Source organism: Artemia franciscana, chromosome 14, assembly GCF_032884065.1.
Source record: "Artemia franciscana chromosome 14, ASM3288406v1, whole genome shotgun sequence".
NCBI classification, from domain to species: Eukaryota; Metazoa; Arthropoda; class Branchiopoda; order Anostraca; family Artemiidae; genus Artemia; species Artemia franciscana.
The window spans coordinates 25,360,646-25,376,314 of record NC_088876.1 but is presented as its reverse complement, the minus strand read 5'-3'; the positions used below and the strand labels follow the sequence as shown (position 1 = coordinate 25,376,314).

General features: G+C 34.8%; 1 protein-coding gene across 1 annotated transcript in view; it reads right to left on the bottom strand.

The window, feature by feature from the left end:
• LOC136035500 (protein Wnt-1-like) overlaps positions 1 to 15,669 on the bottom strand; it is a 110,329-nt gene that overhangs the window by 72,193 nt on the left and 22,467 nt on the right. The window contains exon 2 of the mRNA XM_065717332.1: positions 9,171 to 9,262. Coding sequence (XP_065573404.1) covers positions 9,171 to 9,253 — 83 coding nt within the window. The 5' untranslated portion in view covers positions 9,254 to 9,262. The remainder of the gene's footprint in view (positions 1 to 9,170; positions 9,263 to 15,669) is intronic.

Here is a 15,669-nt window from a genome sequence, read left to right as displayed (position 1 = left end):
TTTTCTTGGGAGGGATTTTTCAGTGACGTGGATATTTCACGAGGGGATTTTTTGGGAGGAATTACACCTAATAACGTTCAATATTCCAGCAAACTTCTGAGTGTGTAGGGTAATTTGTTTATTACTGCCTACTATCCTTTTAGTGGAGATAAATTTTCATTTGAGGCTCAAGAACAAACAAATAATACATTTTAAGGCTGATTTTTTCAAAAAAGAAATCTGAAATACTGTTAATGAGACAGATATTCAAAGGGAAGTTAAAACTGCTAAAGTCATGAGAATTTTAGATAACAAAGAGGAAAAGTACCCAAAATTAGCAAGCTCTGTTATCGTAACACAAGAAGTCCATTTGTTATGGTATTTTTTGCAAATCTTCTGGAATTGTATTTCAGGATTTATGGGCAACATTTTTAGACTACAGAGAATTTGCCTAATCGATTTTTTTAATAAAGCTGCGGAAATAGTATCTTGAAACACTGGGCTTTTTAAAAGCAGCCAACGAATAACTTTGAGGGTTGCTAACTTCATTAATTATGGTGCATGATATCCTTCAGCGTATGAAAGTTGATGTATGTTTATCTTACGAATGGGTGATCGGATCTTAAGAAACTTGATATATAGAAAGATCTCATGTCTCAGATGCTCCAATTTCAATTCAGATCGGATCCGGGGACATTGGGGGGTGGAGGGAGAAGCAGGATTAATTATCACCGATATCTTTCGGTGAATGAAGTGCTGGATTGAAGAATTTGTTCCTTGAGTCGCTTTATGCACACTGGAGCCATGAACCAGAGTTAGAGGATCACAGGTGAGAACCAAAGAAAAGTGGTCCACAGGTGTGGACCAAAGTTGACTTGATAAGAAGCTCGGAGCTTGTCTCTCAGAAAAGAATGACCGACGAAAGGTACCATTCCCCATCGAAATCATATATAGTTATGGTAATATAAATATTGTGTATAATTATAAATAATTATGAAACCTTATATAAAATAAATGTCAGATCCATTTCGCTCTGTTCTTTCCGTTTTGCTTTAAATGGAATAATAGAAAATATAATAAATTATTCCCAAAGGTTGCGATAGGAAAATATGAAATTAGAAGAAAAATCCGTACTATTTTAGCCATGACTATTTTATCATCAATAGACAATAGTATAAAAACTCACAGGTTAAAGGGTCACATTCATATAACAGGTTCTAATCTTTTTTGGCATGGAAATAAAATAAACATAGACTTGGAGGTGCAGGAGGTAGGGGCACAATTTTAATTAAGATCAACTAGCTGCTGGCATCAAGCCGTGGCTAATTTGAGATAAAGCCAAGACGGATAGTGCGAGTGAAAGGCAGATCTGGCACAATCCTTCTTTAGTACTGTATAAAAATGATGTCGTTTCACTTCTTAATAAATAAGTCTGTCACTTATCTAGTAGGGGCACAACAGCCCCTTTTGGACCTCCGTTCGCCCCCCTACCCAAATTATTCCACCTCTCCCGACCGTCTCTCGATCCCAGTTCCCATTCCAGCTTAAAATTAGTTTCTTCAAAAATATTATCAAAATTAAGATATGCCTGCATAATCCAAGCATCCCCAGAAACGAGTCAGTATTCTTTAGTATATGTTTACCTTTATGGTAGGCCTACTATATTGCTCATTTTACAGTTTTTACTGTTATTTTCACTTGATTTGATAAAATTGGCTCCAAGTTCGTCCCACCCCCCAGGATTTAGAAAAAATATGCCAGTGGCAAGAGGCAAGGGTTAGAAGCAGAGTCAAAGGTATGGTTGGAAAGAGAAATTCATGTACATTTAAGATAGAGTCCGTAATCCCTTGGTTCCATCTTAAATGCGAACTTGTAAAATTTATCAGAAGGTCTGTTTAGCCTTTATTAAAGCATGAAAAGGGCTGTAAAAGAGCATATCGATTTGGATCATAAAATCTTAAGAATTAGTTTCATATTGGGTTGGTCTTAAAACCGTAAAACGCAGGTATAATGACGCTAAGTGTAGGTTTGTAAAATAAAATAGTTGTTGTGTTTTTGTAAAAGAGACAACAAATTCTGCGAAAAATGTCCCAACTGTCCAAAATCAAGGAACCCTAATGCAAAATTAAAGCTTATGCAAAACATCTGGCAAAATAAAAAAAGAAAAACACCTCAGAGGCTTTTTTTAGTTTTAGAACACCATTTACTGGTGAAATGAGAGAGAAGGAATTATCAACGACGCAATGTTTAAACGCTTCGATAACATAATCCACCCAACACGTCTTCGCTAGATTGCGATTACGTCCGATTACGTCCTGTGATTTTGGACAGCCAAAGAATTTCGATATGTTGATCAAACGTTTTAATTTTGAAGCTTGAAGTTTACGATTACAAGGTCAATTTACTACTACTGCTAATAGTACTACTACTTCCACTATTACTACTGCTACAAGTCAATTTCATAACTATTATCATGATTTTGCCGCATTAGGATTAAATCGATTTTGGAGCTTCTTGAAGTTAACGAGTATAACTAGTAACTTCACAACTATTATCACACTTTTTGCAGATTGTCGTAGTTTATTTTGCAAAATTTAACAAACAAGTTTAAAAATTGAAAACTGAAATTTTCTCAAGGAGAGCCAGAACAAGAAAAGCTAGCTATGTTTAGTTAATTATGGAAAATAAATTAAAGAAAATGAGAGAGAGAGAGAGAGAGAGAGAGAGAGAGAGAGAGAGAGAGAGAGAGAGAGAGAGAGAGAGAGAGAGAGAGAGAGAGAGAAACGGGCAAACTGAGAGGGGGAGTGATAAGAGAGTAATGCGAAGATTGTTCACCTATTAAGTGTAGCTTAATTGAGAGGAAATTGCCCAAATTGGGCCTATTGAGAAGGAAAGATATTGGGAAAACGATTCTTACATCATTATATGCAAAAAAATGTAGTTAATACAATTTGAAGGTGCTTCTACTATACATTACCTCCCAACCCTGTAATGTGCAAATATATAGTCCTAAATTATATATTTTCCACATGTTTTTCTGTTCCTTGCTTTCGTCAGCGTTTGTTCATTTTATGGGTACACGGGTTAAAACAAGAATGACGACGAGGAGTCAAAAAGAAAACTGTCTCTTTTACCTGATCGGTCTTCATAAACTGTATCATTTTTTAGCCTAAATTTCCCTCTGCCCCTCTGTTTTTCTTTAATTTTAGCAATATAAGAGTTACTTAAAGTCTATATTGCATTTTAAGCCCCACTATTGAAGCCTAAGTCCTTGTCTATTTTGCAAAATAGGATTATCTAGTTGTATATCATCCTCAAATAAGTTGAAATCGAACATCTGCTTGACAAAGCTGTATACTACGGTTGGTTCAATTCATACCCTCCCAAAAGTTTTAAATAATCCCTTTGTCAGATGAAACTTGAAACTGTTTCATTATCCTTATACAATGGAAGAGGTAATATTTAAGGCACAGACTGGAAAGTGTATTCCCTTAAAATGATCCAATAAGCTTTAAAGTTCTGCAGTGTGGAAAATCGGAAATGTGCTTAAATACCATAACAAATATGTAAGCTGGTATTTTTGGTTCATGGTAGCCTCAAGTTTGGACAGCTCAGGAATAAAATTTAAAAGATGAACATTTTTTCTCCAAGCAATGAAGGAGGACTTAAAAGTTGTTCACGACTTAAAATAGAGATGTTGGTCAATAAGTTGTATTCGCTATGAAACCAAGAAAGGAAGGGATATAATAAATGAAAAAAAAAATCAAATAGGTGAGAAAACGAGGATTTTGTCAGCCAGTAGCAAAATATGAAGACGAATATGAAGCAAATATTTCGACAAGGACCTCCGCCAAGTCGTCCTCAGTGCTCAAAAGAAAAAAAAAGAAAAAAAGAACAACAAAATATAACCTTTCGAAGTGAATTGTGCAAGAGGAGAAAAGATACCTATCTCCTAATAAAGATACATATCTCCTAATAAATATACCTATCTCCTAATAAAGATACATATCTCCTAAAGGTATCCTAAAAGATACCTTCTCCTCTTGCACAATTAACTTCGAAAGGTTATATTTTGTTGATGTGTTTTGTTGTTTTTTTCTTCGTTTTTTTAGCACTGAGGACGACTTTGGCGGAGGGCCTTGTCGAAATATTTGCTTCATATTCGTCTTCATATTTTGCTACTGGCTGACAAAATCCTCGTTTTGTCACCTATTTGATTTTTTGCATTTATTATAGCATTTCCTTTCGTGGTTTCATACGTCATGCATAGCCAGTGTGGTCTTAGAACATTTGAACAAAGTTAAAACACAAGACATTTAAAATGTTTTCACTTTATTTTTACTTCATTAAAATGTTTTAATAGATATGTGAAGGGGAAAGTCCTCCCCCTTGCATTCCAATTACAGCACGAGTGTCTGGTGCCCTTTTCAAGAGTAACAAGAGATTGGAGGGCAGGCAGCCCTTCTCTCAAGACCATTCATTTTCCAAAGGCACCCAGTCAAAAGTTGGAGACAGCCATTTGTTCAGCATGGTAGAACGGTCCAGCAACTATGCCTTAGGAATATTTGGCATGTTAACCCCCATAATTATGCAATTGGTCCATTATGCTTTAAAACTAAATGTTGCTTTAAAATAAATAAAAAGGCGTTGTGTTAAACGGTTGTCAATAAGAGACCTCAGCAATATATCGAGAACGACTGGGGGTATTAAACTGAAGCTTTTGGGGATACTACTATTTCTACTTCTGCTCTTACAATTTAAATAAATAAAATGATTGTTAGTGTATCCATGTTGTCAAAGAGCATAGATAGAATTGTTTTGGGAATTATAATAACTTTCATTTCTCAGGTCAACTTCAGAAGCTATAAAATTAATTTAAAAAATACTGTTTGTGTCAGGATTAAAAACTGTTGAAAAAGCTTCTCCAACATACAAATAGCAGCCCATACTATTGATTCTTATAGAAGAAAACTGAAAAAATATACAATATCTTTTTTTCCATGAAAAAGACTATGTAAATAAAAAATGAACAGAAATTAATTTAATAGCCTTTCTCCACGAGACAAGTTTTACAAAGAAAATTAAAGAGCTCCATTAAGCCGAGAATGAGTAAAAATAAATAATATTCCAAGCGTAAAACTATCACAAATCCTTATCAATAAATAAAAGAAACTCAAAACGAACAGAAGTTACAATAAATAGGCGAGTCAAACTCAGAACGAGCAAAAGTTAACATAAATAGTACTGATAACCCCTATCCATCTCAAGACCTCTCATTAAAAAGGCAATATGTGCATATTATTGCTACTACTACTACTGGTACTACTGCTACTACTGCTACTACTACTACAATCATTATTACTACTATTAATACTACCACTACTACTACTCCTCTTCGTTCTACTACTACTGCTACTACTATTACAACTACTACTAATGCTATACTACTAATGCTCAAGGGTGCTGGCAGAAAATTTTCCAGGGGGAGGGCACTGAAATAGCAGTGGTGGCTGGGTGACAGGGAATATATTTCAGGATATTCTTTTGTAGGAATAAGTTTAGTTAATAACTTTCAGGAAAAAACTCTAAAATAAAAAGAAAATTAAATTGCATGCAAAATGAAATAAAAATACAGTAAATTTTAAATAATTAGGATTCCTGGTAAAGGGATCCATCTGTTTAACCGATAATATATTTAATATTATGCATTTAACCTTAAAATAAAATCAAACTGAAACCGAAATTACAGAAGGATTTATTGCTTCAATAGATCGTAACAGATGTAGACTTGTCTTAGAATAGTTTACAAAAAGAGTAGAGATACTAAGAAATTATCCTGCCGGCATAGATACCACATTTTGATTTTCTAACGGCCACGTAAAATGTACCTCTTTCATAACAAGACATTTCTCCCTCTCGAACTTAAATCCCTTATGTATTTAGACATTAAAAACATAGAATAGCTCAAGAAAAAAAAAGTATAACTTAACTATCCAGTTATCAAATTGACCCTCTTTCTGTATATTGTCCTATTCAACTAAATAAAATAAACAGGCTCAAAAAATTTTATCAAACAGTTTTTGATAAAAAAAGGAAATAAAAAGTGACTCGGGCCAATATTCACCAAAACAAAAAATGGAATTATCATGACAAGTGCTACACCGGCAGTATTGGCTTTTTGTACAGATTCTAAATATATAAAATTCTTTCAGTTTATTGAGAAATAAAAGTTTGCCGGAGATCGAGTTTATTGAGTTTATGACGCTGAGAAGATTTGCCGGATTTTTGAAAAAAGGTGAAACACCCCCCAAAAATGCAAGCGAACTAATTGAAAATCAATTTATTAGATACATCACATCAGAGAACCGTACCGTAGAGGTTTCAAGCTCCAATCTTCAAAATGTGGAATTTCAATTTTAATTGTTTTTTTTTTCCAAGGGGCGATTGTATCGAATCGAAGGTTCAAGATAACTGGAAAGGAGCACATTCAAACGTAAACTTCGACCTCTTTTTTAAGTGACAATACAGATTGGGCCAGGGGAAAGTCTTGTTGTCTGCCATTTTAGGGCACCAAACTACGATTATACCCCAAAGAGGACGAATTTGCAGCCAATTTGAAATTTTGAGATGCTAATTGATTTAAAAGTATCATTAACTGTATTTTAGGCATCCCAGTTGCAAAAGAAGTAATGCCACACAGTGACAATTAAGCTAAACTGATTCACTTTATTTATGATGAAATTAGGTTATATTTGGTGATCTGTAATTGCGTATCAGCTATAATGAGGAAAGGGTGAGTTATTTTTGAGTGGGGAAGGGCAGATTCCTAAAAAAGTACATTTTAATTGACAAACTGCTTACTCTTCATAAGGCTTCAGATAAATGTTGAAAGAGGTGGAGGAAGTAGGAATTAATTAAAATGTTTCTCTGTATAGCTAAAATGTTACATTCCCATATCTACCAGCACAGAGGTGGAAAAGGCAAGGCATGCCATCATCAATCCCGGTAGGAAATTTCTTTGGGGTGGCAAATAAATGGGGTGGCTAGGAACTTAGTTTTCAGCAATTTTAAATGGTAATATGTTTCTTTTTCTATTTGTATGAAGTACTTCAGTGTAGTTAAACAAATGTATGTAATGTATTTATCGATAAGAAAATACAATTGTAGAGGTTATGATGGCTTCATTTATGTAGAAGATCAAAAGTCTCATAGGATTTCCATCCATACAAACAATAATACTCCTTTTCATCCAACCAAAATTCTTTAGTAAGTAATATTATCAAGGAATTTTTACTAAAAGTTATATTCGTCGCCGATTTTTTAAGTATATTCATATTTTATCCAAAATTGAAATTGTAAATTTAAACATAGGACGTTACTAATCAACGTACAGTTATTAATTTACACATTTTAAAGCAACCAACTGGGGATTTAAGGGACTGGTACCTTAAATTATATCTTGGTTAGGCCTGGGTATGATTTGGAAACAAACAGAAAGTGAATAAAAAAGAAGGAGCTTTTAAACTGAAAGCAAGCAACTGATTTGCCACCTATTTGAACAGATTATTCTCCATATGAAGAGAGCTGTCTCCTCCTTGGCTCCTTACTCTTTACTGTGAAGTTTGGCCCAAATTTTTTCAGAAAATTTGCTATTGGAAAAAAAAAGATATTTTCAAAGCACTAAAAAACTTTTGTTTAATGAGGAAGGTATTGAGAAGGGGGCTCCCTTATTTATAGATTAATTTCAATTTGTTTTAAGTTTTAAACTTGCTGCTTACTTTAGTTGAAAACATTTCTTATTTGTTTAATTACATTCCATGAAACTACGAAGCTTTATGAATACAATACTTTTGGTAACGCAGAAAGAAAATTAAATTAAGACGATTAGCTGATTAATCTACTTCAGAATTGCCAGACTTAGATACCAATATTCTCACAGCTAAAAGTCAAGTTTGGTTTTTCTAGAGTTGGCTAGACCATTCCAAAGGGCTGACGGAACATTTACTACAGGCCATTGAAACCGTTTAAGAGATGGAACTAGAGAATCGACTGACACCATAAAAAAGTGAACTGAATTACAAGTAGATAGCAAAGAAAAGAATGAGCAAGCGTGATTATAAAGCCTAAAAACGGTTAGACAACTAAAAACAATCAAGCACATCTTCCAAAAACACTGGTAGCACCAAAAGAGTTTGATAACAAATTATGAATTATATACAAGAGGTCAAAAAGTGGCCGTGCATTCTTATGCAATCGTTCGTCATACGACAGACGTTAAAACTCAGTCTGAAGTTTTTATTTTGATATCTGTGATCATTTATTAGCTCGGCTGACTGAATCTTTTTACTTTTATATTCAGTTAGGTGTCCATCTGGGTCTGTATTTCAATAATTGAAAGCTATATTTGATGTGTCTAAATTCACCCCTAGGAATGTCCAAAGTCTCCAGAATATGTAGGGTAATCCCGGACAGTGAGCAAAAAATGGAAAAAACGATTTTCAGATGTGTTTAAACAAGAAAATATGAACGCTGAACCAATGATACTTCAGTGCGAAACAAGTAAATTGAGCTTTCGAAGTCACCAGTCGGTCAAATAGGTTCAAAACATAGCTTCCAAAAAGTAGCTGTCTGGGAATACCCTGGTCTCCCCTAATACTAGTATTAGCAGTAGTAGCATGCATATAATACCTTTTTAACAGTTCAACATCACCATCAACATGCCTGAAAGTTTCAAGTTCATGCTCTAAGCTGATCCTGGGATATGGATGCTGCACCCTTTTGATAACTTGCATGGATGTTGCATATTTCGATTTAATTCAACATCCACCTCAAAATTACCTGAAAGTTTCACTTAAATACCCTTAGCTTCATATGTTCTAGTAGCAGTAGTAGTTGCAGTTGCAGCAGTAGTTGTCTGTGCCACATACATTACAGCGTCACCCAGTTGAATTGAAACATAAAAATGGATGCAGTAAAGAGCATCACAAAAAGTATGGTGACACACATGAACATTAAGAAATCATAGTAAGCCTAAATATATTGCTTGGAAACATTAGATGGTGCTGATTGTTTTTCTTCTCCCTGTAGACCCAATTTCCCATAGTCCCTTGTATAGAAAATCTAGGCACAAAGAAGAATTTCATTTAGTAGCAGGCAATTCAAATGTAGATGACACTGATAAAAAATCTTACCACCAGTTGGCTTGTACAAAATACCCCAGTTGGGTTACTATTATGACAATCCTCCATAGCAACTGATATGTTCTTCTTCGCATGTTGAGCCACTGCAAAAGTTACAATTTACTTATTAAGCATAATAAAAAAAAATGTATCAAAATACATTTCATATTCACTTTCAGCTGTCGTACTTATCTAGTCAGAAGTATATTAAACTGACTTTCTATAGTATTTGGAATTGTTTTGTCCCCAGATTCAAACAATATTGCTTTCTGAATCTCCTAAATTAACTTCATGTCCCTTCCAGAAAAAAAGTGCTTCGTAAAAGAAAGGGGGGGGGGGGGGGAGTCAAAGTTCATCCAGCGCAAAATATTTTCGAACAAAATTTAATCTGAAAAATCCACCCTAACAAAAGTCAATCCAATCAAAATTCAACTCAAGCAAAAATCAGCCCAAGCCAAATTTAGTCCAAGCAAATTTTAACTTGGCAAACGCTCAGCCACCAGGGGAAATCGTATCAAGCCATTGGTCCAACAATAACAAGGAAGGTTCATTTGACCGGAAATGGAAAGCTATAGTGCCTTTTTCAATTATTAAAAACGATTATGACACATCGGCGTATTAGGCTGCTTTCAAATATATAAGATTCGTCAAGTTTAGCATTATCCATCAAAAGCTATAAACCTGAGAAAATTTGCTCAATTTTCATAAAAGGGAGGGGAGGTTAGGAACCCCTAACATCAAGGAACCTTTAATAGAATCACGCCATCAGATTTAGAATGTCAGAGAACCCTACTGTAGAAGTTTCAAGCTCCTCCATACAAAAATGTGTAAAAAAGACCAAAAACAAGCTGGTGTTTGTGATGGAAATGCAGTGTGGTCTTCGTCGTTATTTATACATTAAATGTGTAATTTTGTATTTTTTGCCAGAAGAAAGATCACGGATGTGTTTATTTGTTGTTTTTTCTCCGGGGGTGATCGTATTGAATCAATCGTCCTAAAAGATCAGAAGAGGGCTCATATGATCGGAAATCAAAAGTCCCAATGCCTTTTTTTCGTAAAAGAGAGGGGGGGGTTCACTATCATCCAGCGAAAAATATTTTTGAACAAAACTTAGTCCGAAAAATCCACCCTAATAAAAGTCAATCCAATCAAAATTCAACTCAAGCAAAAATCAGCCCAAGCCAAATTTAATCCATGCAAAATTTAACTTGGCAAACGCTCAGCCACCAGGGGAAATCATATCAAGCCATTGGTCCAACAATAACGAGAAAGGTTCATTTTAAGTTCATTAAAGTTCTTTTAAATATACAAGATTCGTCAAATCTAGCATTATCCATCAAAAGCTATAGGCCTGAGAAAATTTGCATAATTTTCATAAAAGGGGAGAGGGGTTAGGAACCCCTAACTTCAAGGAACCTTTAATAAAATCACACCATCAGATTTAGCATGTCAGAGAACCCTAATGTAGAAGTTTCAAGCTCCTCCATACAAAAATGTGTAATTTTGTATTTTTTTTTTTGCCAGAAGAAAGATCACGGAGGTGTTTATTTGTTGTTGTTTTTTTCCCGGGGGCGATCGTATTGAATCAATGGTCCTAAAAGATCAGAAGAAGGCTCATATGATCGGAAATCAAAAGTCTTAATGCCTTTTTTAAGTGACCGAAAATATTAGAAGGCAGCTAGTGCCCCCCCCACACCCCTTTCCCCTAAAGTTATCTTTAAAAAATTTGTGAGAAAGCCATTTTGCTTTAGAATAGTCGAAAGATGTAATAACCATGTCTTTGAGGATGACTCAAACACCGGAGGAAGGGCTACCAGCTATAAATTTCGCTCTTTATTTACATATGGTTTTGGTTGTTGGGAAGCATATAGATATTTTTAGAAGGGAGTTTTCTGCGGAGGGCTATTTTCTAACGGGAGAATTTTCTTCTGGGAGGGAAATTTTTTGGGGATAAAACTTTATAGAGGAAATTTTACACGGGGGGGGGGGGGTGTTCCAGAGTTCAAATACAAAGTTCTTTTTAGTTTTCTTACTTCTCTTTTTTAACTCCATTTTATTTGTGGAGATGTTCTGGAAGAATTTTTGGCGAGTGTGGAATAATCCAGAGAGAATTTTACGGGGAGGGGCGGTATTTTAAATGGGAAGAGCTTTCCACGGAAAGGCTCCCCGTGAGGGGAGGCTATTTTTCATGGAAAAATGACCAGAAATTAATTTTTTTAAAACAATTTTTAACCTGAAAGTAAGGAGCAACATTAAAAATCAAAACGAACAGAAATTATTCCGTATATGAAGGGGTTACCCCCCTTCTCAATACCTCGGTCTGTGCGCTAAAATTTGATTGTTGGTTCCAATCCTTTAAGAACAACTCCTGAAACACAAGGGCCATTTAATGAGAGCAGGAAGCTTTCTTAAAAGTACTAAAAACTTTAGCGTGAAGAGCAAGGTATTGAGAAGGGGGTAACGAATTCATACACGGGGTAATTTCTCTGTTTGTTTTGAGTTTTATTGTTCCTCCTTAATTTCAGTTAAAAAAACCTTCTTTTTTTTACTATTTAATCAATATCAAAAGTAAATGATCAAAACTGTAGATTTGTTCCTGTGTGTGTGAACAATTAGCAGAACTTTTTTAGCTGCAAAAGCTCAAAAATATATTTTCTATTTTTGACATCTTGGAAACATTCTTAGTTATAATCGTCAGTTCTGAACTGAAGCTTTCGTCGGCTTCTTAGAATAAGGATTGACTGGGAAATCAGAAAACCAACCGAAAAATTGAATGGAGCATTCCAGAGGAATGAACAAAATGGCAGATAATTTAAAGTTAAAGTCGCAATCGCAGGATTGCGACAGAAAATTCCGAAAAAAGTAAGAACCTTCATTTTACGCAAAGACATTAACCAATTAAGCAATTTATTTTTCATGAAAGTCGTTAGGCTATGGATGTGAATTTTCCCTTGACTTGCTTTGAATTTTTACCATTCAACTCGCCTATTGTTCCATTTCCATCTCCCATTTATCTTTTTAGTAAATTTCTCCTCTCTCTTTTTATAGCTTCTGACAAGTTAAGAGTTATCATACCTTTATCTTACTCAAGTTAGGTGTTCAGTGCCTTCAGAAACAAGAAAATAATTCATTTGATTAAACTGTATTTTTGTTGGTGTATTGGTCAGTTTGAACAGTTTAACTAAAGCCGTGTTTTATTTGAGACAAGATAGTTTCAGTTTGGGCTGCCGTTTCCAGTCTTGTTTCGCATAATTCCGTTTTATTTGAGCCTTCGTCTTGTTTCGTTTCGGTACTGCCTTTGACAAGTAAAACACTGAAAAAGAGCTAGGCAGCTTACTGGCAAAAGTTTTCAAAATCCACAAATGCATCTTAGGTTAGGTCAAAAAATACTTAAATTTGAATTTGCAACAGAAGTGATTATTGAATTTGTAAAAAGCATAAAAAAAGGCATCGAGTATTATTTTCACTTTATTGGCAAGTCAATAATATGAACTGTCATACATTTACCCATCTGGGAATGATGAAAGTGAAGTCTGGCTTTTTTTAGGATTAAAAAAGACACAAAGTATTGTAGTTTGCTAAAGCCAAGGGCATACCTTATAGTAGGCACAGAAAAATAGTGCTGTACGCACATCTGGAAAAATACATCCACTAGTTAAATATTTTTTGCCGCCATTTTCATGAAACAAGGGGTGAAACTATCTGAACGAACAAGTTTCGATTTTTGGAATCTAGTTACGGAAAACGGTACGGTCCCTTACGGGATACTGCAAATAAAACGGCTTTGAGCTTACTAAATACGTAAAAAAAACGCTATTAAGGAAACAGGACTTAAACTAGACTGAAACAAGACCAAATAAAACGCGGCATAAGAGAGCATTGGAGAAGATTAAATACAATTTAGTGCACTGCTAGATTTCTTTTAGGTGACGTACTCGTGGTTTTGTAAAATTAGCGTGGATAGTAGTTTTCCTGACATTTCTTTGAAATATCAAGTGCGGATAAGAAATGTAATGTTTCTGTAACCAGACTCAACTGTATAACCGTCGAATGCCGCGAAATTGACGCTAAAATAAAGACCATTTCAAAGATCACGTTCGTCGTCTTTATAACGATCTGGAAGAAGCATTGGAATATGTGATGGTGCCGTTGTTTAAAATCCTGTTCACGGTGTCAAAGAAGCAGAGGCGAGATGAAAACATTTCAGTACTTTTGTATCATTCAGAAAACACTCAATAAATGAAGTTAGGTTAGGTCGGTTAGGTAGGTATCTTCTAACATTATGCGTTCCTTCTCGAAATTTTCCTTCTCATAAGAGTATAAAGTCAAGTTGTGTCCACTGACGCACTGTTTTGTTGTGGGCAACAACCCCTTATCCTGGAAAAAATTTAATTGCCTCTTTTTCAGTCTTTTGCAAATCCCAAATCAACCAGTTCGTGGTAACAAACTGTAGTAAGGAGCGACCAGGCTCAATAGTAAACGAAACTCTAAAACACGGAATTTTGATACTAAAAAGATACATCAAAAGAATCGGATTTTTATGCTGATTTTAAATATATAAGTTTCATCAAATTTAGTATTTGTCATCAAAAGTTGCGAGCCCAAGAAAATTTGCCTTATTTTGGAAAACAGGGGGAAACACCCCCTAAAAGTCATAGAATCTTACTCTAAAGTGTTTTACTGTTTAATAAAGTAGAATTGAGACAAAGAGTCAAACTTCATCTTAAAGAGCGGGGCGTTGAGAAGGGAACAGACCCTTAAGGGAACCATACACGGAGTAATTTCTGTTCGTTTTAAGTCTTAATGTCGCTCCTTACTTTCAGTTAAAAAAATGTTTTTTATTTAATCTTCATTTCAAAATCCATGTTTAGACACTATCTTCTATCACTATGCGTATCAAACTAAATTGAGTTTTGTCTTTGTGGTTATGAAACCGGTCTTTCTCATAAAATGTACCTGCATAGTAGGTTGTTTCACGAAAGAACCTAACTTCACTTATTGACTGTGTTCAGAATAATACACAAGTAAGACCCTGCCACTACCTGATGACACCACAGTAAGAAGAGACCTCGGCTTACAATTAATATTTTCAGGCGTGAAATCTCTATTTATTACAATGTATATTACCAAAATTTTGTCATGGATGTCTTTCAAGGGATTCAAAAAGCACTTCATTTAGGGGGTGTGGGGCAGAGGGTCCGCCAATAAATGAATATTTAGAAAAATATTCAGCAAGCTCAAGCCAGTGAAGACTATTCTTAGGTCTCTGATGAATGAAAATAATTTGATGACCCACTTAATCCAGCCTGTGAAAGTGATTTTTTTGTATCTATGTGACCTTTCTCAAATAGTTCAGTGGAAAGGAATGAAAACTCGACGAATATCTCTCTACCTATGATTTGTATACATAGTATGTGCCCCTCTGGATATTTCAGCCTGTTTAATGGTCGATTTTTATTTTACTTTTTATTTTAATTCGGTTCACCCCCCTCCAATTAAAAGAGGCTAACTTTTGTCAATACCCGTTAGATGACAAAATGGAAAAACTGACAGATTTTAAATGTATTAAATAAGTAAAGACGTTTCCAGCTGAAAGTAAGGAGCAACATCAAAACTTAAAACGTATATATATATATATATATATATATATATATATATATATATATATATATATATATATATATATATATATATATATATATATATATATATATTCTGTTCATTTTTCGTTGCTCTCTGCTTTCAGTTCGAAACACGACTTTTTTTTATTCAGCTTTTATGAAGACCCGTTGGATACATTCTTTTTTATGACATTCTTTATTATTTAATATTCTTTTTATTTAGTATATGATCGTTTATAAAAATGCCAAGAAACCCGGCCTCCCCTCCATGGAAAAATCCCTTCCCCACGAAAAATTCCTCCAAGGTTCTCCCAAGTAACACCACCGCCAGAAAATCCTCCCCCTCCTGAAAAATATTTGTACACTGCTCAATCACCAATATAAACAATGGATAAAGCTCTTAGCCTGCTGCCTTTCCCCGGGGATTGTGGGGGCAGTGCACTGTATTTAAGATCAGAAGGGCCGGATATGGGACGATTGGAGCGATTGAGTGCAATCGGACCAAAAAATTTGAAAGGGTCCCACGTTACCATCAAAATGAACAAAAGAAATTTTTGAAACTTAAAGCAAATAATTCTTACCGATAAGGGATAAATTATGAATGATTCAAATAATAGAGAAAAGCGGATATAGTAAAAATATTTAAGAATTGTTTAGCATTAATATACATTGCGAATTGGTAACATAAATACACGAGGGCCAGAACCAAGGAATGATAAGCTTGTTTTGGTGTTACTTGGTTATTCTACACTTGTTTTTTCATAGGCATATATTTGGGAGTGATACCTAGCACGGGGATACCATGGGGAATTTATGGTAGGTACGCCACTTGCCTGGGTGGGGAATTTATAGTGCCAAAATCCTATAGGCAAGTGTGTACTCTCCTGGTG